This window comes from Amblyomma mixtum, chromosome 3, assembly GCF_055824585.1.
Source record: "Amblyomma mixtum isolate Tamu chromosome 3, ASM5582458v1, whole genome shotgun sequence".
Lineage (NCBI taxonomy): Eukaryota > Metazoa > Arthropoda > Arachnida > Ixodida > Ixodidae > Amblyomma > Amblyomma mixtum.
The window spans coordinates 397,308,069-397,335,832 of NC_143014.1; the positions used below are offsets into that span (position 1 = coordinate 397,308,069).

At 48.0% G+C, this 27,764-nt stretch overlaps 2 protein-coding genes across 2 annotated transcripts in view; both read right to left on the minus strand.

Annotated features, from left to right (window-relative positions):
* The window catches only part of LOC149357285 (frequenin-1-like), a 410,602-nt gene that overhangs the window by 288,611 nt on the left and 94,227 nt on the right, over nt 1–27,764 (minus strand). The gene's annotated exons all lie outside the window — the stretch shown is intronic.
* Nucleotides 1,345–3,725, minus strand: LOC149357286 (uncharacterized). Its single transcript, XM_089584488.1, has one exon. It carries the CDS (start codon nt 3,519–3,521, stop codon nt 2,310–2,312), a length of 1,212 nt encoding a protein of 403 aa, XP_089440614.1. The 5' UTR covers nt 3,522–3,725; the 3' UTR covers nt 1,345–2,309.

Here is a 27,764-nt window from a genome sequence, read left to right on the forward strand (position 1 = left end):
GAGGCGGTCGACTATGAGGCGCAGAGTTGGATCACGGCGCTGCTCGTCACCAATGTTCAGAAAGTCTGATACGGACAGTACACAGTCGTCGGTATCACGTGTGTGGGAGTCAGGGGGATCGACAGGATGGCGGGACAGACAGTCAGCGTCTTGGTGCAGCTGGCCGGACTTGTAGACAACATTAAATGTGTATTCTTGCAAACGCAAGGCCCAACGACCCAGACGTCCTGTAGGGTCTTTAAGAGAGGACAGCCAGCACAAAGCATGGTGATCCGTAACTACGCAGAAGGGCCTTCCAAACAAATAAGGGCGGAATTTTGTTAACGCCCAAACAAGAGCAAGGCACTCCCGCTCCGTAATAGAGTAGTTACGTTCGGAAGGAGAGAGCAGGCGGCTGGCGTAAGCAATCACACGAAAGTGCTCGTGTTGCCGCTGCGCAAGAATGGCGCCAATACCATGGCCACTGGCGTCTGTGCGAAGTTCCGTAGGCGCAGATGGGTCGAAATGGGCCAACACAGGTGGAGCCGTGAGGGCCGCAACAAGTGCCGTGAAGGAGCGAGCTTGGTCAAGGCCCCAGGAGAAAGGGACATCCTTCTTCAGGAGGGTGGTAAGGGGACGGGCCGTGTCGGCGAAGTTCGGGATAAACCGGCGAAAATACGAGCAGAGCCCGAGGAAACTGCGCACATCGCTCGAGGAACGGGGAGTGGGGAACTCACGAACGGCACGAACTTTGTCAGGGTCGGGCTTTACACCAGACGCATCAACCAAGTGGCCGAGGACCTTAATTTGGCGCTGGCCAAAGGTGCACTTCTTGGAGTTCAGTTGGAGACCAGCGCGACGGAAGACCGCAAGGATAGTAGCAAGACGGCGTATGTGGCTTTCGAACGTTGAGGAGAAAACGACAACGTCATCTAGGTAGCACAAGCACGTTGTCCATTTGAAGCCACGCAGAAGCGAGTCCATCATGCGCTCGAAGGTGGCAGGAGCGTTGCAGAGGCCGAAAGGCATAACTTTGAATTGGTACAGGCCATCGGGGGTGATAAAGGCAGTCTTCTCACGATCCCGTTCGTCAACAGCGATTTGCCAGTAGCCTGAACGGAGATCAATAGAAGAAAAGTAGCTGGCACCATGTAGACAGTCGAGGGCGTCATCAATTCTCGGAAGAGGATAGACGTCTTTCTTCGTTACTTGATTAAGATGACGATAGTCGACACAGAAGCGCCAGCTGCCATCTTTCTTTTTGACCAACACTACAGGGGATGCCCAAGGGCTGCTAGAAGGCTCGATAATGTTGTTCGCCAGCATCTTGTCCACCTCGGTTTGGAAGACATGGCGTTCAGGAAGAGAAACACGATAGGGCCTTCTGTGTATAGGGCTGGCATCGCCCGTATTGATGCGATGGGTCACGACAGAAGTTTGGCCAAGAGGACGATTCCCGAAATCGAAGACATCACTGTAGGAAGCTAAAAGGGTGCAGAGGGCGTTGGCGTGGTCAGGTGGCAAATCCGCCGCGATCATCGCAAAAGTAGGGTCCGGGCGTGAAGCGGCCGAGCGGGGAAGGGCATGGAGATCAGCGTTAGGCACAGCTGTTAGAGCAGAAACTGTACATTCGGCCAATGGAAACAGTTCAGCGAGCGCGATGCCACAGGGTAAAACTTGGGGAGAGAGACTGAAGTTCAGAATCGGAAGGTAGGTGCGGTTGCCGGTGACGGTCAGGACTGTGTGGGGAAGGATGACGTTACGCTGGAGGACAACGTCCTTGATTGGGTACGTGACGTAGACACCATCAGGAACGGCGGGAAACGGGGACATAGGGACATAGACTGCAGCGTCACGCGGCAAGCGAGTAAATTCAGCGGCACGTAAGCGAGGCGGCTTGGTATCGGCGCTTTCGGAGCAGAGCGGCAAGTCCAAACGAAGAAGGCCAGTGGCGCAATCAATTAGAGCCGCGTGCGTCGTTAAAAAGTCGATACCGAGGATCACATCGTGGGGGCAATGGTCGAGGACAGTGAACACGACAGGGGTTGTACGACCAGCAATGGAAACACGCGCAGTGCACAGTCCAACAACGGCAGCAGCACTTCCGTCGGCGACGCGAACGGCTGAGGAAACGGCAGGTGTCACAACCTTCTTCAGACGACGGCGAAACGAGGAGCTCAGGACAGAAATTTGGGCGCCAGTGTCAATAAGCGCGGTAACTGGTGCACCGTCCACGCAGATATCGAGAAGGTTGCGGCGAGGAGCGAGGGTCAGGAGAGGATTTTCGGGCCGGGTCATCAATGCAGCATCACCTCCGGGAGCTGCATTGGTTAGTTTTCCGAGTGAGAGCCAGGTAAGGGTGGAGTGGACGGGCGTCGAAATTGCGGCGAACGAGAGCGGCGGATCTGAGGGGAAGGCGAGCGGCTGGACCTTCGCGGGGCCGAAGTGTCGAAAGCGTGCGGAGACTCAGCACGAGAAGACGTCTGGCGTGGTTCGAAGCCGGCACGGCGATCATAATTGGAGCTAGGTCCGTAGTCTGCACGACGATCGTAAGTGGAACGGAGGTGAGGGGGCGAAAACCAACGGCTGCGGCAGTGACGGGAAATGTGGCCGACACGCGAACAGGTGAAGCAGATTGGGCGGTCGTCCGGGGTGCGCCAATCCGCAGGATTCCGGTAGCGGTAACGTGGTAGTACGGTCGGAGTCGGTGAAGCAGCAGCAACCAGTGGAGCGGTGTTTGGCAAACAGGGCGACGCAGACGGCAGGCCAGAATTGAGGCCCACGTTCGCAAACTCCTGGCGAACGACGGCCTGGATCAGCGCAATCGTAGAGTCGGCCGCTTGAGGGGCGAAGGTGACGGGAGTCATAGCTTCCAGTTCTCTGCGGACGATTCTAGTTAAATTGGCAGGATGGGACGGTTGTCGCAGTGTTGGCAGGTCTTCGCAAGAGGATGTCGCCGCAGTGTTCGGAAGGCGATCAAAACGAGAAGCAATACGGCGATGTTTTGCCTGCTCGAATTGCCGGCATACCTGGAGGACAGAGTCAACCGTTGCACAATCTTTACAAAGAAGAAGGTTGAATGCATCATCAGCAATCCCCTTCAGGATGTGGCCCACCTTGTCGGTCTCTGGCATGGCGCTGTCTACTTTTCGGCACAGAGCGAGGACGTCCTGGATGTAGGAGAGGTATGACTCCGTAGATGACTGTGCTCGAGAAGCAAGGTCTTTTTTAGCACCCAGCTTGCGCCCAATTGGTTTGCCAAATAAGTCTCTGAGCTTTTCTTTGCAGTTGTCCCAAGAGGTGAGGTCTTCCTCATGCGTCTCAAACCAGACGCGCGCCGTGCCCGCCAGGTAGAATATAACGTTAGCAAGCATGAGCGTCGCGTCCCAGCGGTTGTGCTTGCTGACTCGCTCATACATGGCGAGCCAATCCTCGACATCGACGTCATCGGTGCCACAAAAGGTGCCTGGGTCGCGAGGCTGCGCCACGACAACGGTCGGCGCTGGTGGTGATGCTGCGGCCGGAGGTGGGTTGGACGGCATAGTGGTGGCTCGAAGCTGACGACCGCTGCGGAGGTCCAGGGCAGGGTCCCGGTGTGATACCCAGCACGACCTCCACCAAATATTACGGGGGGTTAGCCCAGCGGCAGACGGTACAGGCCACAGTCAGAAGGCACACCGAGCTAAGTCACTCCAGCACAAACTGCCACGTCCTCGTCGTCGTTCACTGCCGAACGTCCCAAAACAACGTCGTCTTCTCCTAGCAACTATGCACCGTAACACTGATACACCTCCCACCATTCTGCCTTGCATGTCTGCACCTCGAACATGCCCTCCGATTCCTTCCCTGAGTTACTTAGCAGGGCAACAACATGAATGGCGTGAACTTCAATTTCCAATCATTCCCAATCGAACCCTTTGAATAGCTCTGTAAGCACGCTGTTGCTAGCAGTGGAGAGTGTCTCCTTGACTGAAGCTCCTTCTGGTTGATATTTTATCGCTTTTCCTTTGTTCGGCAACGGTCGCTATGCGGTCCTAGCAGATATTTTCTAGAGCTTTTTTATGTATGCCTCTTGCACCCCCTAATTACGCAATACCAGCATGTCTGTGCAAGTTTTGACTGAACTAAACGGTTCTTCATAAGATATAAAGGCTATCTATAAGGGCAGTATTTATGCGGAAATCTGACGTCGCTCTGATTCTGTTTGTGATTACCCGCAGTAAATACATTTTAAGCCTCGGACAGCAAACTATTCTGTATGTAATCAAAATTTAAAGCTTTAAAATTTCTTTCTGTTGATTAGTTTCACATTTCAGAGAGAATTACAACATCCTAAATGGACCCGATTTCATGATGTTGACATTCTTCCATGCTTACTGTGCAAGCTCGAGGTGATGAGGAATGACGCATTCAGTGTAGAAAGCTTTCCTGGCACCATTTCTCAACCGTCTTGATCAGGTATAGAGTTTCTTAGTAATGAGACAAGTATTTTGGCCTTATTTTTAACGTACTTTGAATTTGGGTGTACTGACAAAAAGTTTTACAATTGCGCGCGGTTTCAAATTTTGTGCTTAGTGGAATGAGGTTTGCCAGCAGGATTGATGAAAACTGCTGACCTTCTTCATCATGTTTTCTTCCTTTTTTACTACTGGCCAGGTATGTGCCCAGAAATAGATGTTTTATGCGTAGCATATTGCAATCACTATGTTCAGCCCTTGGGCGCGGCCGGGCAGCCACCAAACCACGTGACGTGACGTCACGTGGTTTGGTGACGTCACGTCACGTGATGACGTGACGTCACCAAACCACGTGAAAAAAAAAACAAAGAAAAAGACGCCTGAGCATGGTGGCGGTTGCCACCGCCCCGTTTCAAAGGGGGCGCTCCTATCCATCCATCCATCCATCCATCCATCCATCCATCCATACATGACGGAGGAAAAGCTGCTGAGAAAATCGAGTGCCGCCAAGCAATACCTCGCGCAAAAAGAGCGCGCAATATGCAACGCATTCTTGGCTTAACCAAGCTAAGCCTAGGCATCTTTTTTTTTCTCCTCCGCACATCAGTCTTGTAGTATTGGTGCCACGGATAACGCTGAAGCTGCACTGCATTTGATGTCGCGGATCCTCGGCTCTAATGCAGACATAACGTTTTCTTTCGATTGATGGAAGCCGTTGAAGTGTACTTATTGCCGTGAACGAATTCGACAGCCCCTCTCATCTGTTGTCGCGCGAGTAGCGGGCGAAAAAGGGAACGCCGCACGCGGCCTAAGTCGAGGGCGAAAAGTGTATTGCCAGGCTCATTTCAATAGGAAACGCGCATAACGCATGAAGCTTCTCTTTTCGATGCTGCGGCTTCTGATGTGGGTGTGTTCAGTTGCTAGATGTCTTCGGATTAATTTTCGCCGATCGTTTGTGAAAGCGCACTGTGCACCAATGCCCAGCACTCCGACGCTAAGTAGAGGACGCTAGCGTCAGGCACCGAGCTGCGCTTTTTTAGCTCTGTAGGTTCTAAGGTTCCTTCCCAGCTTGCAGATGGCAAGTCTCCCATTGCGAGGATTACGTTCACAGTCATCGCCTCGGCTTGCTTCGTTTGTTCAAGTCAACATAATCGTCTACGCCTTCCTCCAAACCAGTCAATGAGGCAATGGTTGCTTCAGGCCAGCCTATTTTGTGCATAGACTGATTCTTATTGCTGCAAACTTCTGAACACCCCCATCCCCGAGATACCGGCGTGAGCCAGCCGTGTAGTTTGTCGCTCATTCTCGAAATAATATCAAAGTTCCAGCTTTCTGCTCGGTGAAACGATAATTCTCATTTGTCCAGCTATTTCCCGGAGCCCTAATTGTTAACGCACTTTACACATCTTAAAATGTGAAAGCGCAGACGCCTATCATGAAATAAATAAAAACAAACGAAATGTCTTTCTTTGGTTTTTATTTATTTTATGGATATGCATATTCGCGTTTTAGGATTACTGTCATCAACTAGACGACTTTTCGTCTAGTCTCTGACAGAAACTGTATCTTCAAGTGTCGAACCGGCGGCAATTCACTGGGTGTCGACGCGGTGCATAGGCAAAGGGGTTGCCACGTTCAAAGCCAGCACATCCGTGCAGCGCCTTCTGCAACATAGTACGTGTCGGCTTGGGTGCCATTATGGAAGAGCAAGATATGTGTCCTCAATTCTTCCTAGCCCGTTACTTTGATGGCGTCATTGATCTGAATCTGCACGTGGGCTTATATAAAAAACCAGGGAGAATGTTTACCACATTCGAATCGGAGCGAAAGCCCGGATTTGTGCTACGTAGAACACGACGGTGAGCAGGCAGTGCCGCGGGACGGAGCAGATGGAAGTTGATGAAGACGACGTTCTCCAATGCACGAGAGTGTGGTGCAGTTTAACACGATGCGTGCTGGCTGCGGCGGTAGCCTAATGGTCTTGCTGAGCGGCCCTTAAAAAAGATTTGTTCGCGGCGCCGCGGGTTCAACTCCCAGTCACGGATATTGATTCAATTTCATTTTCTATTTTACATGGTTTGACCTCTAACTCACCTGAATGTCAAAAGTAGGCACCCAGTGATCAAAGCACGAGGTACCGTAGTGAAGCTTTCGCTTCGAAAGCCCTGCTATTTTAGGTTTCGGCGTGTGGAAATACTAAGACACCTTCATCATCTCCCTTGTGCGCCCCCCTTCCGACCCCCCCCCCCTCGAAAAAAAATGTCGCCATCATATTCCTCGGCTGTGTCGAAATGCACGATGTTAGAACAATTTATATGAATCCAGGCCATGCCTTCTTGTCCGCTATCGAGGTTCCAATGGCAGATCTTGGAATTGTTCCCAGTACCCGGTCATCCATATTAGTAGCTCTGATCAGGCATGTTTTTTTATAATTTCATCACGGCGACATACCACTCGAATTCTCCCCCACTTCAAAGTATGAACAGTGTCTTGCACCTACACAAATCTTTAGACGGAATAAATTTCAAAACACTAGCATTAATGTATTAGAACCATGCTTCATACAGTCACAGGATTATTAGTCACCAGCATTTGTTTCGCTCTGAAGCAGGTTTCCTCAGTCGCAATTTCAAAAGCGCGCTGAACCCATATATCGTCTAACAAAGGCTCCGAGTCGTTCCGTTACGTAGCTACTCACATTTTGACGTGGCATATGGCGGCACACAGCACGCGTGCACATCCATTACGCACTGATAAAAGCTTCTCGCTGTTGTTCGATATCTTGTGAGAAATTCGATCGTGGCGTAAGGCTTCATACCGTCCGGCGCTTCAGCTGCTGCCACCCAGTAATGCCCAACGCGGGGCGCCACGAATTCAGAGAGGAGATCGCCATCACCGTAAATACAACTTAGAAGATGGCACGACATGCCCGAAACAGTGAAACATTGCCGGATCCCTTGCATCACACTCAGAACTTATGGAACGCTGCTCGTAACTACGAATTAGGCACGCGCTGCTGTCAGAAGAAACGACCGAGAGAAAGGGAAAAAATAACGCCGCATCCACAACACGAAAAGCATTAGGCGGCTCATCGTCACGAAGACCCGGCGTCGCCCGAGAGGTGATGGCGTTACAAAACTCGCTATTGGTGCAATGGTCTGACGTCATAAAAAGAGGGGGAAATACGAAATGTTAACCAGTTAATAACCAGTACTAGTACTTAAAACTGCACCAACTACAAAGAAAAATGAATACATTTGCAATAAATATTGGAATATAATTATAAAAGAATTGAAATGTAATTACTATGGAATTGGAATAGAATTGGAATGCTTTCCCATTACTCCTTAAGTGTCCCCAGTAATTAAATTTTTCTCTCCTGCTTATCTTATTATGAAGGACGAAAAAAGAAATATTGACTTTGGCGAGAATGACGGAGAGGGAGGAACAGGTCATGCGGCAAAACTAGTTTTCTACAGAGGATATTATGAATTTCGGCCGAATCACACAGCTTTTCTTTGTTTATTTCTATTTATTGAACATTCTCTTTTTGTGTCAGGTTTTCGAAAGTCTCTTTAAATGCAGAGTACTTTCTTTTTAATCAATGATGAATAAAGTTAACCCCAAAAGTTAAACTCTCACTCAGGAAGGAAAGCGAATTCATCATTTCTTTGTTAGTTGCCTGCCGATTTAACCGCAATGACGATTTTGTCTGCTTAGGTTCGCGCACGTCCTTCTCCTAGGGTGGAATTATAGTTCTAGTATTACGTAAGATGGTATATTAAGTCTTGATCCTCTCAGTGTTTCGCGCTGCCCCCGGCTATGCATTTTGCAACTATAACAGCTGCAGTGACTAGCCTCGCAACTTGCGATTTTTGCGGACTTCCGGGCTGTGAGGGTTAGCGAAATTCTCAGAATAGGCACTATATATCGACTTAATTCTAAAACTTTAAATCACTCGAAACGTTTACAGTCATAGAGTATTATGTAACCGCTGTGTAGAAAAGGCACATGTCAATATGCTGGCGAATACTTCACAGCGATAACTGCAGTGCACAGACAAAAAGTGGTTGGGTTTTAGCGTATTTAAACCGAGCAGACTCAGTTTAAGCTCAGGTTAAGCTTACACTCAGGTGTAAGCTTAACCTGAGTTAAGCTTACAGCTCAGGTTAAGCTTACTCCGAGTTTAAGCTGATCTGATCGGTTCGCGCAGTAGATGGAGGCTGATGGAGACGACGACGTGCACTGCACAGAGAGAGAGTGTGTGGCACTTTAACGCGCGGCGTGATCTGCTGCGGCAGTAGCGTAGTACCCCATTCACTTTCGATTGGATACTACCCTATCGCCGCCGCCAGTCACGCCACGCGTTAAACAGCAGCGCATTCTCACGCTGTGCATTGCACATCGTCGTCCTCATCAGCTTCCATCTAAGGCGCGAACCGATCAGATCAGCTCAAACTCGGTCTGGATACAGGGGTGGCCCTGCGCATTTTCTTATCAGATTACGATATCTGTGAGTCGCACTCGGTAGGCTTTTCGGCGGGCTGGTTTCTGTTCTTCAAAGAGTCTCTCTGTTTCTGACTTTATGGACCAGGTTGACACAGAAGGGCGCGTGATATGTTGTAACTTTCGGCTGCATGGCAAATCGTGAAGGTTCATCAACGTGTATGCTTCAAATAATCGGGTGCAGCGAGCAATTTTCTTTCAGGGTATGACAACTCTTCTAGACTGTGACCGGTGTGTAGTACTCATGGGTAATTTTAACTGTTTGTGCGACCCACGCGACCGTACAGGGCCTAGCGAAAACGCCGATAACAGCGCTGAAATTTTATCGGCTATCACAGAAAACGCAGGATAAAATTGATGCCAGATTTTCATCCGTCTTCCTATTTATTTGAGGAGCCTTGCATTCACGTCTGGATCGGATTTACGCTTCCGTAGATCTCCTTGAAAGGCGTATTTCGTGTGCAGTCAGGCCTGTTTCTTTCTTTGATCATGCCATGGTCATGGCGCGGATTGGAGAATGTGCCCGTCCTAAATTTAAGCCGTAGCGGTCACTGTGGAAGCTTAATTCTTCGTTGCTAAATGAGGATGACTTCAAGCAGCGAGAGAGGAGCGAGGCCTCTAGACCGCCGCAGCCGGGATCGCACCCGCGTCTTTCGGGTCAGCAGCCCAGCGCCATAACCACTGAGCCACCGCGACGGCGACAGACGCCTAACTTTTGGGTGCATATTGTCTTCTTTGTAGGGATGCTTGAGACATTATTATATATGGATTCCCACTTGGTTTTCTGCTACGTCTGCTGAATAATTAATAATCGAATTTCTCGTGCTGTTTCGGTTCCGGCTTCAACAACCGAACGATGACTGTGACGTCAATGTGTGTTTATAAGTCACGTGAGGCATGAAAAAACTGCAATAGAATCGCTGCTTCTGCATTCACTGTCATTCCGGCTCTTGAGCAAGGCTGGCTTTTAGCACGGCAGTGAATTAAAATGATGAAGCAGCGATTATACTGTTGCTTTTCCATGCCTCACGTGGCATATAACCCCACTTTGACGTCACAGCCATCGTTCCGCTGTTGAAACCGAAACCGAAGCAGCATGACAGAAAAATTCGAATACAAACTATTTAGTGATCGTAGACGATTATCACATGGTAATTCATGCATGTTCGTGTCTTCCGCGTCATTGTAGAGAATGAAACATGCCACCAAAATTAGGTGTCTCTCCTCCTTTGACAGAGTGGGTCAGGCTACAAGGGCGGGTTAATGTCGTCCTGGCTGAGATCTGGTGGAAATGGGCAAAGGAAAGACATATATTGCCAAGAGCAGATAATCGACGGTCGCTTAGGTTAATGGAGTGGATTCCGAGGGAAGTAAAACGTAGAAGGGGACGACAGGGAGTCAGGTGGTCGGATGTGATCAGGAAGCTTTCGGGGATAAGGCGGTCACAGCTGGCGCAAGACAGGGTTAATTGAAAATCGATGACCTTTGTCCTACACAGATCATAGCCGGGTTGGTGATGACGTTAGAGCCTTCAGGTACTACCGAATTTACCCTAATGGTTACCACACATCCCGAAAAACTGTGTAAATAGGCAAAAAGATGCAAACCTGTTAAGTAACACATAAAAAAAAGAAGAAAGTACTCGTAATATTTGGGTAATCGAATAACGACCTTCAAATTAGCCTGGGCATCACCACAGAGTACTACACTGTGCTAAATTAGAACCATTCTACTGCACTCACGGCGGTGGCTCAGTGGATGTGGCGTTGAACTGCTGAGCCCAACGGTGCCGGATCGAACTCCGCCTGCGGCGGCCGCGTATCGGTGCTTGCGAATTGCGAAAACGCTGACGTTCTGACCGATCGTGGCGCGTCAGGCATCTAAGGTGGTTTAAAACAGCCCGGAGCACTCTACCACAGCGTCCCCATGCTTCATGTGTCTCATCGAGGAGATAAAGCCTACATACCACCATTCTAATGCACCGAGAAGCCAGACAGCGGAGATATTCGTGACCAGTTTGACATTCTTGGTTTGGCAAAATGTATAGGCACAGCAGTCACACGACTGAACCGTTCATAACTGTATGCATGCCTCTGCAAAAAAAATATTGAGACGCAGGAAAAGTAGTGCCTCAATGTCCACTGAATACACCCGGTGGAATAGGCCACTGAATGGCGCAAAAGTTATGCAAGTAGAATCCAATGCCTTAAAAAAAAATTTACGCCCTTGAGCAATGGCTATAAAGCAGGTGAATAAAGCGTCAAAATGGCCAGCCGCAAGATGCGAAGATACAGTGCAGCAAGAATGAGGGCTAGGCAGCGATATGAATAAATCCAAAGACAATACCTCCTTTAGCGATGCAATCGATAAAGGACATTTCAAAAGGACGCGTTAAAATTGAATGAGATAAACGTAGGTGAAGTTGACGGGCAGGTGAAAAATAAATGATCACCACTAGCTGCTTAGAGCGCAGATGAAAGAACATTAAGAAAAGGTGAAAAGAAAATACATGATAGATTGAACGGTAAAATTAGTGTGACGTAAAAATGAAACTTGATGACGACCATCGAAAGAGCACTTTCCTTAGGTGTAGGTGGAGTGGGTGGCAGACTGGCTCTGTAGCCGCCATTTTGGAATAAGTAAATATTTAAAAGGTTGCCTCCTACTTTCTCTTAGTTTCACCACCTCCCCTCACCACCTCCAGCTTTGGTAGGGAATTCGTGCTCTCCAAGTTTAGTATGCAAACGAGCTGCTAGCGCCATCGTTTCTTCCCAGGTTATTGCTTTTGTCGTGTTGTTCCGGCTCAGTCCACACTGCTGCCTAGTTGGCATTACTTCCCGAATCCATTTTATTAGTGTCTTTAGCCTCACGAATTTCATTTGTTATGGTGCAGCTTTCTTGACAGAGCTTTCGTTGGCATAGAAGCTTTTGAAGGTGTTACTTTGTTTGCCTGTGTATGCATGCTCTTTCAGTGGCATATTTATCAAACGTGTAGAGTTCTTTTCAATTATGGATTCATTTTTTGCATACGTGCATAATTCGGGAAAGGCCACAAAGGGATCATGGCTGGACTGGTATGCTTGCTGCAGCTGTGCCCTTTGTGCGTTGGCTGACTATGAAAACGAAGCCTGCAGCGTACATGCCTAGCGCGTCCTTCTCTCTCCTTGTCCTGTCAGCGCAGCCATTTGTATTCAAGTAGTGGCACGACTAGAAACCCACGAAGCCAGACTCGAATATTTCTTCCGCCGTCGTCGCCAATAACGTTGCGGAGTGGTTTCTGGGCTTCTTGCCGTTTGATCCGTCGCGCATTGTGGAATTCGTTGTTTAAAGGCTGTTTAAGAACGCTCCTTTATGTGATGTTTTTAGAATAAATTTGAGCGCCACGAACAGTACCCAAAGATGGCTTGCTGATATTTTTGACACCGCCATGACAGATGCGAAACACGATAAGAAAAGGGGTGCTCGGTAAGTGCGGCTCTTCCTGTGTGCCCCAATGATTTCGTGAAGCTTAATTTTAGAAGAAGTGGCAATACCGGAAAGGAAACAGTGCCGGTTAAGACTGCCGCCTAAAAATATTGCAAGACACGTGGCAGTCACAAATTCTGTAAATTTTTCCGCGGCGAAAAGAAGTAAGAACCCGACCAGAGAAGAATCGAAGCGCGCTCTTTTCGCTTCTTCGGAATCATCTCGAACCTTAAAAAACGACGTGCGCTTAGGAAGGACAACGCTGTATTTCGTCCCTTCACATGCGTTTCCGTCATTTGCCGGGCTGACGCCGCGGAAGCTATGCATCCAACCAATAATCGAAAAAGCCACACGCACCCGTTTTGATTAGGTTAAGTCGTATAAAAAATTCTTTGAAACTCGTGTTTTTTGTTGTTTTTTTTTTACTTTCCGAGGTCGTAGCTTTTTTCAAGCAGCTTTGCCGAGAGCGCTGCACAGTACGCAGCGCTCTGCGGCTTACCCGCGACTACGTCCTCGGCAGTGTCGACTGGTGGCTTAAGTGTAATCGCCTGTGCGGTTCTTTTTTTTTCCCTTCATCCAGCGTGAGATGCACTGCTCAACGCAGCACGACAAGCTCGCACAACAACGAAAGGGGATGGGAAGAGAAAGAAAAACGGAGCCAGGGACGGCCATCCAGTGAACAAAGAAGACTGAGATTCGCGGACGCCTGATGACGCTAGTATCTTCCGGATTGCTTCCGGACAAAGTCTTTCATCTTGGGGCCGAAACATCCGCCAACGCGGGGCTCAAGGCGAGGGCTGGTCGTGGCGGCGCCCGGATCTTCTTTTCGAGGAGCAACGGAAGCGGCTCTCTTCTTTGCGCCGCTGTTATCGTTTTTCGCCCTCGAGCAGGATTTGCGCGCTTTTGCTCCGTCGTTGTGTCTATACCAAAGACGGGTTTTGGACAATTTTTTCTTCTCATCCTTCGACACTGGAAAAATGGAGCCAAAAAAAAACCATGGAGTGTTCCCATTGCTCACGGTATAATTCTCCTCAGCAATGGGTATACGTGACATTGTGTGGGAGCGCAACAGCAATTAGGGCATAATTCAGAGGTTGGACACGCAAAATAAGGATGGATAAATATTTTTTTAAAAAACTAGGAGGTTAAAATTGCTCATTCCTGAATAGCTCCAGAGCTTTGTCTAGCTAAATGCCCCCCGCAGAATTACGAAATGCGTGGTGGGAAGTCTGGAAGAAAAGAGAAAAAAAAATCCCTTGCACGGCGCATTTACTCGGAGAGCAAAGGGCAGAAGGAAACGAGCGAAAGACATTCGAGGTGCTTAACAATGAGGAGGCAAAATATCACCCAGAGCGAATGCGAGCATGCACTGGGGATTACCAACATTCGAAACTGCTCTCAGTTGAAAATGAAACGCAAAACGGTGCGCATCATTTGGCCACTTTCGTTCCTCGTCACCGTACGTAAAAAGTAAGGAGGTCATGAAAGCTCTGCTGTAGAAAAATGTTAGTGCAGATGCGAAAAGGAGAAATTATGAACACCGACAAAGAGCAAAAAGGCACCATAGAAGCTGCATACGTAACGCATAAGGTGTGGCTGGTCTGAGTTTTTAATTATATATGTGTCGCGAAGGGTGACCGAAACACAAACTCAGCATATATTCAGCAAACTCACCTGCAATCTGGTTGTTCGTTTTAAAGAACGGGACATCACCGTGTAGATAGCGTAGGTCCGAAGGACGGCGTCGCGATTTTATTATTATAATTAGGTCAGGAATATCAAATACAAGCACTTCTGACGCGAGCATTTAGTGACAGTTTCGACCAGCACATATATATGATTTTGAGCGTGGCCAGCGATATGGTAAATGCTGAGCGTGCCGAGAGTTTATTGCAAGGGGGTCAAATGGCGCTACAATAAGCAGGGTAAAGTAGGCATTTTTAGTTAGAAGAGCCTTTCTGCAGCATAGCATTGCCAGCGGTGTAGCGCACCTGAATAAAGCTCTGATTTGTATTGAACAGTTAATTTTTTTAACTATTACTGTTAGTATCCTTATTTATTGAAAAGCTTGTAGGCCAACGTAAGTAATAACCATGTCAGTGTTTAGAATTTCTAAAACGCAGCTACCCTGAGCGCTATAGCCGAACAAATCTTGGCTATTTAGACGTGTTCCGTGCACTGTAGGGGTTGCTTTGCCTGCAAGCTTTTCGAAATCCCACGCATTACGCGATAGCGTAAGAAGCTCGTTCAGCTGAACACCCGCGGCGCCGGCCGTCGTCCTGCGTCGGTCCTAAAAAAGCCCAGAATTCCTGAAATCAGAATACAGAGAAACAAAATAGCCTGCAATGCGGTTATAGAACCCAGGCCCTCAGCGTGCAAGGAGGGCACGCAGTGCGTAGACCCCGAATAGTCGATGGTTCAAGCGTGCTAGAGGGGTAGCTAGTGAACACGTTGTGGTGTGTATAACTCGTTAACATATATTTCGGCTATGTAGAGATATTAGATGAATTAAAAAAATCACAAATATTAATATGCTGATTAGGCGCCAGAAATTCCGCGACATGAAAAGGTGGTGTTATGGGGCTGCATTCTACTCAAACAAATGGCGTGTATGTATGTGAGTATGCAGTGGCGTATTATGTCGTTGCAGTGTAACCTAGATGCTGAATGGTGATTGCCAATCGATAATTGCGATCGGTGATTGCTAATCGGTAATGAGATCCGAAACTGTGTTGCAATCGATGACCACGATCGGTAATGGGATTGTGGATAGGTAATCAGTGAGAACTGAGAAAGAAAAGGAATAAAAAGAGAAAAAAATGCATCAGAAAGCGCTATTGCCTCTACTCTTAAGGCGAAGCTTAAGCGCCCTAATAATTATTTGGCGCGACGAAGCCAAAATTTGTTTGGGCCACAGCACCGAGTGTAACTGCGGTTTCGAAATTCTAAAAAAAAAATCTGATCCTGGTATTACTTGTGATGGGGCAGAGTCCTCTCAGTAAAAAAGGAGACTAACAGTAATAGCTAATAACTTGAGTACTCAATATTATTTAATCAACCAAATAGTCGGCATGTCTTAGCTGTATACTAAATCGCTACACCACTGACAATGCTATAACAAAAAAAGTGCTTTTCTAGCTCAGAAATCCTATTGAAAAGAAAAAATTACATACCACCTTAGGTGTAACACCCACCCGGTATGCCGTCTATCAACAGAATAAGCCCGTTCGCAACACAAAAATTCCCCCCTAACGCGAAACCTCCCCTTACTTAAAAGTTTTGACGAGCTTCTTTACGCATATCCCGAAGCGTTGCCGGCAGTCCCTGCAAAGTTTCTTAATACCCCCATATACTCTGCCTTCGCATTCAGCGGTAAAAAGCATCGGCAGCTTCGTTGCAGCGAAGTTCCTATAAGCTGCACAGTCACACCTGCAGAGGGCATCGGCAGCGAACGTAAAGTTGACGCCTGGTTTTTCGTTCGCATGGAGGATAAGACGACATCTACGGCAGCCTTTGATCTTTCTAGGCGTATTCACGCTCCGGTAAAAAAAGGGAATATTCCGAGCAAGGCGTTGCTCCTGAGTAGACTCCCTCACTCTTTGATGCCCATGTCAGCGAAGTGCAATAAACGAGCGTTGTAGCTGTAAACATTGATACGACGTCGTCGCGCCGTGCGGTGACTTCTTGCGCAGAAGCGACGACCCAAACCGTCAACACTTTCTCTGCTTATACCCTATCCAAATTTGCTCCGCCTAGTCGTTGCAATGTGAACTTCCGTTGGGAAATGGAAACTCCTGCGAAAACTCAGTCGAATGCAATATTTTGTTCTCCGACATCATGCATTTTTAACCAAACGACTCCCTTTTCTACCCACGGATTACGCGTGACATTAAGAATCCGCCCTCCGGCTTAACCGTCATTACTTTAGAGGCCCGTATAAAGGGAAAGCAGCTGCTAGCATTTGTAGCAGCGCATGCACTCCCGACAACTTCTGCTTCCAATAGACTCGATTGGGGAAAACTAAACATTGTGTAACGAGCCTCATGAGCCCATAATCACCATTATAATCAGACCTTATCTACGCCGCAGAACGCAGGACTCTCCCATATTCCTCCAATTAGCCCTGTCCTGTGCCAGCTGCGGCCACCGTATCCCCGCAAACTTCCTTATCTCCAGTACCCACTAGGTCACCTGCCACCTCTTGCTAGGCTTGCCCCATTTTGGAGTTCACTCAGAAACCACAAACGAACATCGGTTTAGAAGTACTTTGGTTTGGGCTAGTTGGTCCGAAGCCATGTTTGAAACATAGGCTAGTTGGTTCGTAGCCTGTCCTGTTGCTTTACGTCCCTTCTTCTCCTTGTCCCGTTCGCGCCTTTTCTGTTTCAAACATCGGTCGCCCTTCTCCGTACTATATGCTGCCCAGGTCTATTTTCTGTTATCGATTCAAATGAACAGTGCCTAGATCGGGCCTTTATCCCCGTTTCTGTAAAATATTACAGCCATGCTGGCCCTGAAAAATTATGAAAACTCAAGTCAATGCCTGTTCGTGCTCTTTTTCGACAAAGCCAATCTCTTCTTCCACTCCGCTGGAACCCAATGCTTAGCAGAGACGGCACAGCGAACTGCACTCTATTGGTCCATCATTCTGATCCATGGGCGAATGACGGACGACGTCTCGTCGTCTGCCATCTGCTGTCGCCCTCTTCCGTTGCGCCGCTTGTTTTGGTGCAAAAAAACCCAAAATTTCGATTTTTGTCTTCTTTTTTTTTTGCCCTGGTTCATTTATGTCACCACTTGGTATGGGTACTACTCCGGCCTTCGTTTCTCGTTCACATCGTTCATTTATTTTCATTTCGTCGCGCATGCGAGAGCGCCGTCACAGCCGAAAGCTGCACGCGTGTTTCTGTGCCTGTGTCCTCCAAAAACTGGCATCACCATAAATGCGGAGGAAAAAAAGAATTTCGGCTTGCAACGGGTTTGCGCCCGGACGGGTGAAAGAAACTGACTCGGAGAGGACGCGAAAGAAAAAAAACGTGCCGAAATCACTTCACGGCGACGGCACTGCTGATAAAGACTGTGCTGCTAATGAGCATTTTCGAAAAAAATTCTCGGTCGCACGTTCTAGACACGATGCCTGAGAACCGCCGGAGCAGAGCGAATTTTCTTCCAAGGGGCGTGCTGAGGGGCCCTTGAAGCCAGCATATTGTTGCTTCTTGTTTTCCCCTTCACACCCTTTGATTCCCTTGACTCTCTGAACGGAATCCAGAGAGCTTTTGGAAACAAAAAAGCTTCGAACGTCTGGTCGCAGGGACCCTGCATTCTACCAGGGTAACTTTTTTTTTCTTGATTGAATTCCTAGCGGCGACGTGCTTGCCGTTTAAAATAGGGCTGTCGCGCCACGCGTGTCAGAGAAGAGTAGAAAGCGCAAACCGCCGACGTCAGCCCTGGAGTCCCTCGCCTTCCGCAGCCGCTCTCGCGTCTGCCATCCAACTGATCCCGGGATTAGTAGCGACTGGTTTACTTCTTCTTTGTTACCTTACTAAGCTTATGAAAGGATCCTGATAGGGAGTTTCAGTAAAGGCATTTCGGGTCCGAGTGCAGAAGCGGCCGGCTCGCCATGCCGTTCATTTGCGCAGCCTCGAGCTTTACCAAAACTAGCCGCCGAATTCCACTGCTACTGCCTGCTAGTCAAGACGCTACAGCAGCGAAGTCGAGTGCGGGTTTTAAGAGGGACAATTTGAAAGCCTCGCCAACAGCAGTGCGCAGCTCAGAATTTTTCCTCGACGATCATAGCATCAATCAGAACAATATGCGTTCACAGGGGTTGTCCTCTCGACTGAGGCCCGGTACAATACCATCAGTCTTTGGTCATAAACCAAGCTTATCATCGCCACCGAGGCCAGCTTAGAGCAGAGGAATACGCGGCGAAGGAGAGTACACCGAGTCCGAGATCAAAGACGTTTTCAAGTTTCGCGTCCATCGATAAGCGGCTGGCGAGGCCGGGATCGAATCCAAGAGCTCAAGTGAGCAGAAGAATTTCGCAGCCGCCAAGCAGCGGCGGTTCGCGAATTCTTGATAAGATAGCATTTAAGATTGCCGTTCTGTGACATAAACCCTCAAATGGAAACAAAACTAAACCAAAAAAAAATTCTCCGCCAACACTGCCTCAGTGTTCCACTTAAAAGCGTTCGCTATGGGGGCTTTAAGTGTTTACATGGATGATCTCAGCAGACGTGGAGAAGACGAAATCCAAACATCCGCGGATGTTTCCTTTCCGGACACACCCCTTCTAAGTGAAGCCCCTGCCACATTTTAAAGTAAATACAACGTTTGTAGAACTCCGCCTTTCGCTCTCCAGCGCCTGTTGCCTCTTCCCATTGGTCAATAGTTTCGCGCGCAAAATTCCTTTCAGGGCGCCATGTTGCTCGCTCCAACCGTGAACGGCAGGCACAGTTGAAAGCGTTGTCGGCGTTCTCAGCGTTAAGCCCGCACTTACTGTACAGAGGTGCACTTTGTTTTGCTGCTTTGCTGGGTGCGTCCTATGAAGCGTATATATACTTCAAGCTGTCTATTTGTACAACATGACGGGTTGCTGCGCCTTTGGGGGCAACAACCGTCCCAGCGGTGGGAAGCGGTTGTTTGCTATACCGTTGGGGAAGAACAACGCGGCCCGGAGGAAGGTTTTGATGCACAGAATAGGCCGGGCGAATTTCAAGGAAACACTATCGACCAGGCTTTGCGAGGTAAGTAGTAGTGTTTTCAATGAATGGCGAAATTTCCTTTTTTCGAGCTACGCTGCGCGGTATAGCTTCTTTGCGCACCGGTTGCTCAGTGGCCTTACTTAGCTTTACTGGGTTCGCGTTAAGCACGTTGTGGCCGCCTAAAGCTGAACAAGCGCAAACCCTTTAGTTAAAAGCGTGACGCGATGTACGCGTTACTGAATTATATAGTGTGGTGCGTTAAACTCGAGCGCATGCCGCACGTACACATGCATGCGTAACCTTACTGCTGTATAATTTCTACATGTTCTACATGTGCATACACAGCACATTAATTATTGTGAAGCATAAAAGAAAAAACGCCTCTGCCTGTACCACTTTCGTATAACAGCACAGATCGAACTACGCTTAACCGTGCTGGAGCGCATGCTTTCCGTGGTAGTCTCATTCTTTTACAGAAAACTCGAAAGCTAACGCCGGCACGCATCGTTAGAGCACCGCCGGCGGAAACGACAGTTAGGCGGGCTGGCTATCTAGGAAGGCTCGGACACTGGCTCTTGAAAACGGCCACTGTTCGTGGCTCGAATTTACTCTCGAAATTTGACCGCTGGTTGGATGGGGGGCATACACAGTGCACCCGTCGCAAGCAGGTCGCTTGTTCCCTGTCATGAATCTGGTCTTCATTCTCGATCGCTGCTCCTTGACATCAAACCGCAGTCGGCACACCGCCGGCTCGTTGAATTTCCGGTGCTCAGTATACTGCACCAAAGCGTCGTGCACATATAATTTATGTGTGCGCCTGCTCGAAGTCAACCGCAATGAGAGAACTTTAATTTCAAAGGGCGCAAACTTTGTCTAGTACCGCGTCGAGTGTTCGAGCAACGTGTCCAAAACAACTCCCGAACAATTTTTTTCCACGATTGCATTCCGCCTTCCATTTTCTTTAGGATCATTTCACCGTCGACCAGTTTCTGCAAATTCGATGTAAAGAAGTTGAAGCGCGATGCCGTACCGAGGATATTTTCACACCGCAAGCAGCCCCTGCCTATAGGAAGCCTCCTGCCGAACTTAAGGGCGAAGCACAATTGCGCGTTATGGGGAAAACTGACCTTTTCTATAATGAATATTCTTGCCAAGATGGAATGCTGCGGTCATTTGACCGCTGACAAAATAAAAAAACAATGTTTTGAATTTCTGCTATTTGCATATTCATTACGAATTGAAATCTGTTTTTTGATATACATGCAGGCTTTGTCGAAAATATACGCGCCGAGGGGTTTGCTTCCAAGCCATATAATGGGGCTCTCAAACATATTTGGCAGGCCTGAGTTTAGGGGGTTGAGGATGCGAGTTTCCCCCGGCGGCCTTTATGAGATTAGGGTCGCTAAGGATAAAACTAGCTATGCTGCAGGACTCGGAACGAAACCTCTTGGACTGTATATTTCGACAAACACTCTACCAAAGTTATCGAATTGCACGAAGGCACAGCTGCATGTTCCTTAAATTGGTTTTTTTTACATGTCCTTATGCGTTTATCCAACACAACTTATTTTGCACGAGACCCACACAGCACCACCAGCTGTGTGTGGGGTCTTGTTCACGGCTATACGTGGGTTCATCCTCATTGTTCTCTATTTTTCTTTCTGAAGGTTCTTGTCGTAATCGTAACCATGGCACACTATAAGTACATACGTAGCGCGGCCTTGATACCATGTTCCGAGCACTGTTTTACGTGAGCTAGCTGGTTCGTGACACTCCGCAGAGGTCCGCCGCGAAAAGGCAGTAGACGTGCAAATGTAATTACGTGGACTTCAAATTCTTTCACTTTCAAACGCATTTTCGCATGACAGATCAGGAATACGTGGTGGCAACCGCGTCCCGCGTGGACCGTCGCTCTAATTGCCGTACCTTCTTCACCAAAACAGACCACCGCAGTTTCACCCACGGCCTCGTCGGTTAAGACCACGATGAATGCGCGCCCCATTCTTTGATAATTGACGTGCAGCAAAGTGCCGTAAAAACCCCGGCTTCGCCGCAGCGCACAAGTACACGATGAGCAGGGGCGGATATGTGCCAAAAATGCGGCCCCTATGCGTGCTCTTTTCACCTTTTGGATTAGTGTTTCACGCAAGTCTCCGAAGCAATTACGCGGCCAGACGGACGATAAACATCTAAAGATCACGACAACAACTTGAAGCGCACACAAACCACGTCAGGCCTCCAAATGATTGAAATGGCCCGCTAGTTCCCTCGGAGATGGCGAGGGGCCGCCATCGTAGTGGCACGAAATCATAAAGAAAAAAACACTGTGCTCGCGGTGAGAGGAAGGGCGAGGTGTCGCTACTTTAAAATTTTTCAAGGGCTTTACTTGGATGGATGGATGGATGGATGGATGGATGGATGGATGGATGGATGGATGGATGGATGGATGGATGGATGGATGGATGGATGGATGGATGGATGGATGGATGGATGGATGGATGGATGGATGGATGGATGGACGGATGGATGGACGGATGGACGGATGGACGGATGGATGGATGGATGGATCGATGGATGGATGGATGGATGGATGGATGGATGGATGGATGGATGGATGGATGGATGGATGGACGGACGGACGGACGGACGGACGGATGGATGGACGGACGGACGGACGGACGGACGGACGGACGGACGGACGGACGGACGGACGGACGGACGGACGGACGGACGGACGGACGGATGTGTGGATGGATAGGAGTGCCCCCTTTGAAACGGGGTGGTGGCAATTGCCATCATGCTCAGCTTTTCTTTCTTTATTTTTGTTCAACTGTGTTGTCAATTCTCATTAAGGTTCGCCATCTTCTTTACCTACGGTTTCCTACACTTCTAACCTTATGTCACATCCCTGCTTTTCAGCCACCAATCCTCCAATCGGTTTTTGCTAACTTCCACTGCAGATTAATTTACATGACCATTGCTGTCTTTAAACCCTAGGGCCTCTGGAAGTATGACTGTGCCTGCATCGACATCCGGACGGATACCATCACATTTGAGTATGAGGTGTTCAATTTTTTCCACAGATCTACCACACACTGCACATGTGTCATCTTCTTCGTTAAATTTCTTTTTGTAACTTGCTGATTTTTGTAACTTGATAAAATTTTTTTCGTAACTTGCTTTTTGTAACTTGCTTTTGTAACTTGCTTTTTGTAGCTGCGTGTTCTAAGACACTCTGACCTAGCTTCAAAAAGTAGGGCACTGCCTCTTGAGTTGGCATAGAAAAATTATTTCCTGATCTGCCTTTTCCAGTATCGATATAGTTCCACGCTATGTTTCTTTTCCGTTGAATTAATCCAATTTTTAACTTCCGCGTTTTTAACCTGTCGATTAATGCTCTTTCTTTCGCCGTCCTCATGACCGGCATACTTACTGGTTAGTTTTCTAGCTCTTTTCCGCCACTGTGAGTCAACGCTCTTTCTGTATAAATATTTAAATAGCTTAGCTGCCCACCTGTTATCTTCTAATTTCCTCAGGCGTTCTTCACATAGTATTTTACTCTTAGCTTCCCGTGCTTCGAACGATGCCCAGGCCATATCCCCTTGTACTGCCTCGTTCGTGGTTTTGCCATGGGCACCTAGTGCTAATCTTCCAACAGCTCTCTGATTTACGTATAATCTCGATTGAACTTCTGCCCTTAAGCACAGAACCGCATTGCGGAAAGTAAGCCCCAGCACCATTATTCCTTTCCAAATACCTCTTAGTACTTCATATTTGTTGTGCCCCCATAATGCCCTCTGTTTCATTATCCCGGCGTCTCTTCGTCCTTTTGCCCTAAGAGACTGTTCATGCTTTTCCCTGTATATCTGCCCTTCGTTTAGCCATATCCCGAGGTATTTGTATTCGGCCATTTTGGGTATTTCGTGGCCTTGTATTGTTGGTTGGTTGGTTGGTTGGTTTATGGGGTTTAACGTCCCAAAGCGACTAAGGCTATGAGAGACGCCTTAGTGGAGGGCTCCGGAAATTTCGACCACCTGGGGTTCTTTAACGTGCACTGACATCGCACAGTACACGGGCCTCTAGAATTTCTCCTCCAAAGAAATTCCAGCCGCCGCGGCCAGGATCGAACCCGCGTCTTTAGGGTCAGCAGCCGAGCGCCATAAACACCTGATCAGTTGTATTGTTGAAAATCATCACACCTGATTTAGTTGCGCTAAAACTGAATCCTAGAGCGTCTCCTTCGTCTCCACAACAATTAACCAAAGTTTGTAAATCTTCCTGGCTATCTGCTAACAATACAATATCGTCCGCATACATTGAACCCGGGAGTCGCTGCTCAACTACATTTCCGCCTAATCTGCACGACAGATTATAACTTAGATTACTTTCTTCTAGCCTTCTTTCCATATTTATCACATAAAGCATGAACAGCAGCGGTGATGGAGGACAACCTTGCCTTAATCCTTTGTGCACCCCCAGACTAGTGGTACTTTTTTCCCTTCCCATGTAATTCCAACTTCATTATCTCGGCAGATTTCCTGTAGAAAATCAATTACCTCATGACCGATACCTAAATCTTTTAATATGCTCCACAGGAGTTCCCTGTTCACGTTATCGTATGCACCGCTTATGTCCAGAAAGGCTAAATACAGAGGTCTGTTTTTCCGCCTTAGCTATTTCTATGCATTCGGTAAGCACGAACAGGCTATCATCTAAGCGCCTACCCCTTCTGAACCCATTCTGAAGTTCTCCGAGTATCCGATTACCTTCTACCCATGACTGCATTTTTAATTTCACCGCCTGCATTGCCATCCTGTACATAAAAGATGTTATCGTAATCGGACGGAAGGATTTTATGTCCATCTTATCTCCTTTCCCTTTATAAATCAAATTCATTTTACTCTGTCTTCAGGTGTGCGAAATTTGCTTATTTGTTATGACTGTCTCCAATGCTTCTATCAGTGCTTCCTTGCTTCTTAGGCCAAGTTCGTTAATCAGCTTAATTAATTAATCAGTTCATTAATCAACTTCTAAGACAAAAGCAGCGCCATCTACCTTATAAATTTTGCACTACTGTTGCGATATACAGCCACCTTCGCTATATCCGTTATATTTCCTCGTTATATCAGTCAATAAATATCATTAACGTGTGAATCACAATGCGACTAATCGTTTCACAGCATCTGGAACACCTTTCGACAAACGGTTCCTCCGTAATGGCCTTTTGAAGGTCCTCGGAATGCACGGCTAAGCGGCAGAAAGGTCGTTAGTGCGAATCCCGCACATATTTTGGGCTTCATCTCAATTTGCAATTTTATCCTTAGGAGCATGCCTAGTCATTTGACACGACTTGGAACATTCTGCGTCAAATAGGTGGCCCCCAAATTTTGTGCAAATGGTAGTCCCGGGAGGGGTCCCACTTCGATGGCTGCTATACTGGCACATATCTAACTGATCGAAAGTATAGTTATTAATTGAGGCGCTACGCGCCCACTGTTACTATTTTGATAAATTGGACCTTCATTGCAGACGGACGCGTCGTTGACAAATGTAAGTGGTAAGAGTTAACGTTCCTAAAAAGAGACCGAAGCGCACCACCGTCGCTTCGTGTCTGCGCTCATCCACTCCACTAAACGCGTTCTGACATATGCAATCTCGTCACCACTGGAAGGCCTTCGTATGGCTGCTTTTAACGCGCTCTAAACTTGCACAAAAGCTATCGTTTTCATTTGGGTGCCATATCATTGCCGTTAACTGAGAGTGTAGCGGGCGCTGGTAACTAGAGGCTCAGGAGCGTACCGGAAAATTCCAAGCACCCCGGTGCATCAAAACATATGAATTACCCACTAGCCCGAACCATCAACCTTCTCTGCATCAAAACAGTGCACAGTCGCGGAGTTTGCTGTCGCCATAGCCACGACTGCAATGCAGCACAGCACGTGCCGTCTGCTAATCACCGGAGCGCGGGAGCAGGCCACAATTCAACGTCGTCGTTCTCGTGGCCAGTTGCTGTTGTTAGGGCGGAGCGGCGGGCGCGCAATTTTTAATAATTAAATATATTTGCACGCAGTGTTGCTCTGCCCTTGCATGAGATTCGCTTCATCTAGTGTAAAAAATGCACCAAGTTTCAGTTCTCAGTTTTCCGGAAAACCATTTCAGAAAACCCATTTACCTTTCCGCAGACTGGTGCGTCCTCTCACTTTAACTTCCAGCCTTCCTGTAAGGCCACAAGTTTAAGAATTATATGTGAGGAAGCGGGGGTATCAACTTTTATGCTCTTTTCTCGTGAGCGATATATATTCAAGACCTTAGTGTATACGTCCGAAATGTACATCACCCCATTATTACTTTCCTATTAGTGTCACTGATGGTGATGATGATGATGTTTTTTTTTTCTTGGCGCAAGGGCAGTTTTGGCCAAAGGGCGCCATGGCACAAAGTATTTTCGTGTGCATAAAGTCGGCTCGAAGACCCATTTCCTTAGCATTGCACGCAAGCCAAGCACCAGGCCAGGGGCAAGCTTGTACGCAGTGTATCACCGATGCGTACCCGGCGGCAGTGGGCATTAAACCACGCATCTCCTGCATGTATTAGTGCCGCAGCCATGTTCCGGGTCTGCTGCCACTGCTTGATTTAGATAGGTGTATACCCTAGTACTTTCAATATCTTCTGTTTGTTCCTCGTTCCTTTCTAGTTTTTATGCGAAGCATTTTGCTAGAGCTACCACTCACGCCGTCGGCGTGGGACCCCTAGACGTCACACCACGTGACACCGTGACGTCACACCACGTGACATCGGATGAGAGAGGCGGCCTCCACCTCGCGCCGTCGCCGTGGGACCCCTAGCCGTCACGCCACGTGACACCGTGACGTCGTCGTGACGATGCCATCGCACAGACGCCGGAATGTCCTCGAGCGGCATTCCCGCGAATTTCGAACGCGCGTTCACACTCGGTGTAGGTGAAACGCTCGCTCCACCGGGCAGGCAGACGCGGCTTCCGTGGCAGTCCAGGCGCTCACCCAACGCGCGTCTCGGGGTTAGTCGGCGTTCCGCTGTAGCCATGCCGTTGTCTTCCCCCACGACGAAGGCTTCTAGTGGTTGTATTAAAATGACCAAGTATGCAACCAAGGAAAGCCATGTATTACCAAGCCTAGCCACCAATATGCTTCGCATCTGACTAGGCTTAACCTTAGCTGAGCCTCAGCCATAATTTTTTTTTCTAGATGGCACAACAATATATTAGTACTCTTCGTATTAACATTTAGCCGCATAGTTTTGTTCAGCGTGTTTAGGTCCTTCGTTACGAGCTACGATTGTTCGCCACCTTTACATAACAGAGTAATGCCGTCAGCAGGTCATTACCTGTAGTGTTACCCATAATTTTCTATCCCTAGCTCTTCGCAATGCCAGACACTGAATACATTTCGCAAACATGACGTGGAAAACACCGGACAAATTGTCTCAACTTGCCTTGTACCCATTCAGATTAGCATTCAGAAATTTTTCTGTCGATGACTGTTTGGTCCTGAGCAGTCTTGTTGGCGACACGGGGAAAGGCCGTAAAACAAATAAAAAAACGATGAACATTTCTTGAGGCCTTTGTCAAACTTCATTCCGACGCAGTAGATGCGCGATGACTACATGGCTGCTGCCATTTCGATAGATTGTGGACTGTGTGGATTTGACGTCTCGAAACGACCCAGGTTATAAGTGACGCCTTAGTGGAGGGCTCCGCATTAATTCAGACCGTGTGTGATTCTTTAAGGGATACGAGATGGTTTTAAAATCTGCTAACCTACTACGGTTTTTAAGGCGAAAGCCTTTAATGCCTCATCGTTGTCGACAGAAGGTTGTCAGCAGAGGCGTCACGCTTTTTCTAGTTAGGGAAGAAAAAAAAATCTATGTGTACGATGGGATTCAAACCGCCATCCTTCCGTTCCGCAGCTGAGCGCGCTAACGGCTACACTACTTCCTCCCAACGCATATGTAGTTCTCCTTGTCTACGACGCTAGAGAGTGTTTGCAGAAAAGCGCCGAATCAGACGGATGCCTCTCGAACGCCCTCCAAAGTCTCCAGCATTTAAGATTCACAGACAATTGTGTACTTAATTAACATCTTAACCATACATCAGGGACACAAGCAGCAACACCGCGCTTAAGGCTTTCGCCTCACCGCACTTTAGGTCAACAAAGTTACCCCTTGAATTTTTTAAGTACATAGACTCGTTGTTGATCACGTCTTTGAAGTTATTTTTTCGATTTTTGCTAAAACACTGGCGCAATCACTATATATGAAAGCGCAGTTCTAATCTACCACGCCAAGCTCGAGCGCAGGAGAGAACAGTGGAGAAAGAAATATCGTCCACGTCGGGCCACATGACGTCACGTTGAGGGGCCTAGGATACTTCGAGCCACCCGAGGGAGCTTTCATTAAGTGTTGTTTCTCGTGTAGCCTGCGTTATGGACGTACAAATCGTGGCCGCACTACGCCCGGGAGTGTGTCGTCTTCAAATATTTCCTGCAAAATCAAAATCTCGCATTTAAGAGGGTCGCTGGCTGTGAATTGGGAGAATTTTAAGCCGACAAGAGCAAGCGTAGTCTGTTAGAAGCACTTTCGTACGAGCGGCTGCATGAAGGGCTGGTTCCTGATGCGATCT

Coding starts and splice junctions, on each gene's coding strand:
- LOC149357286 (XM_089584488.1), bottom strand. CDS start 3,521: ATGCCGTCCAACCCACCTCCGGCCGCAGCATCACCACCAGCGCCGACC.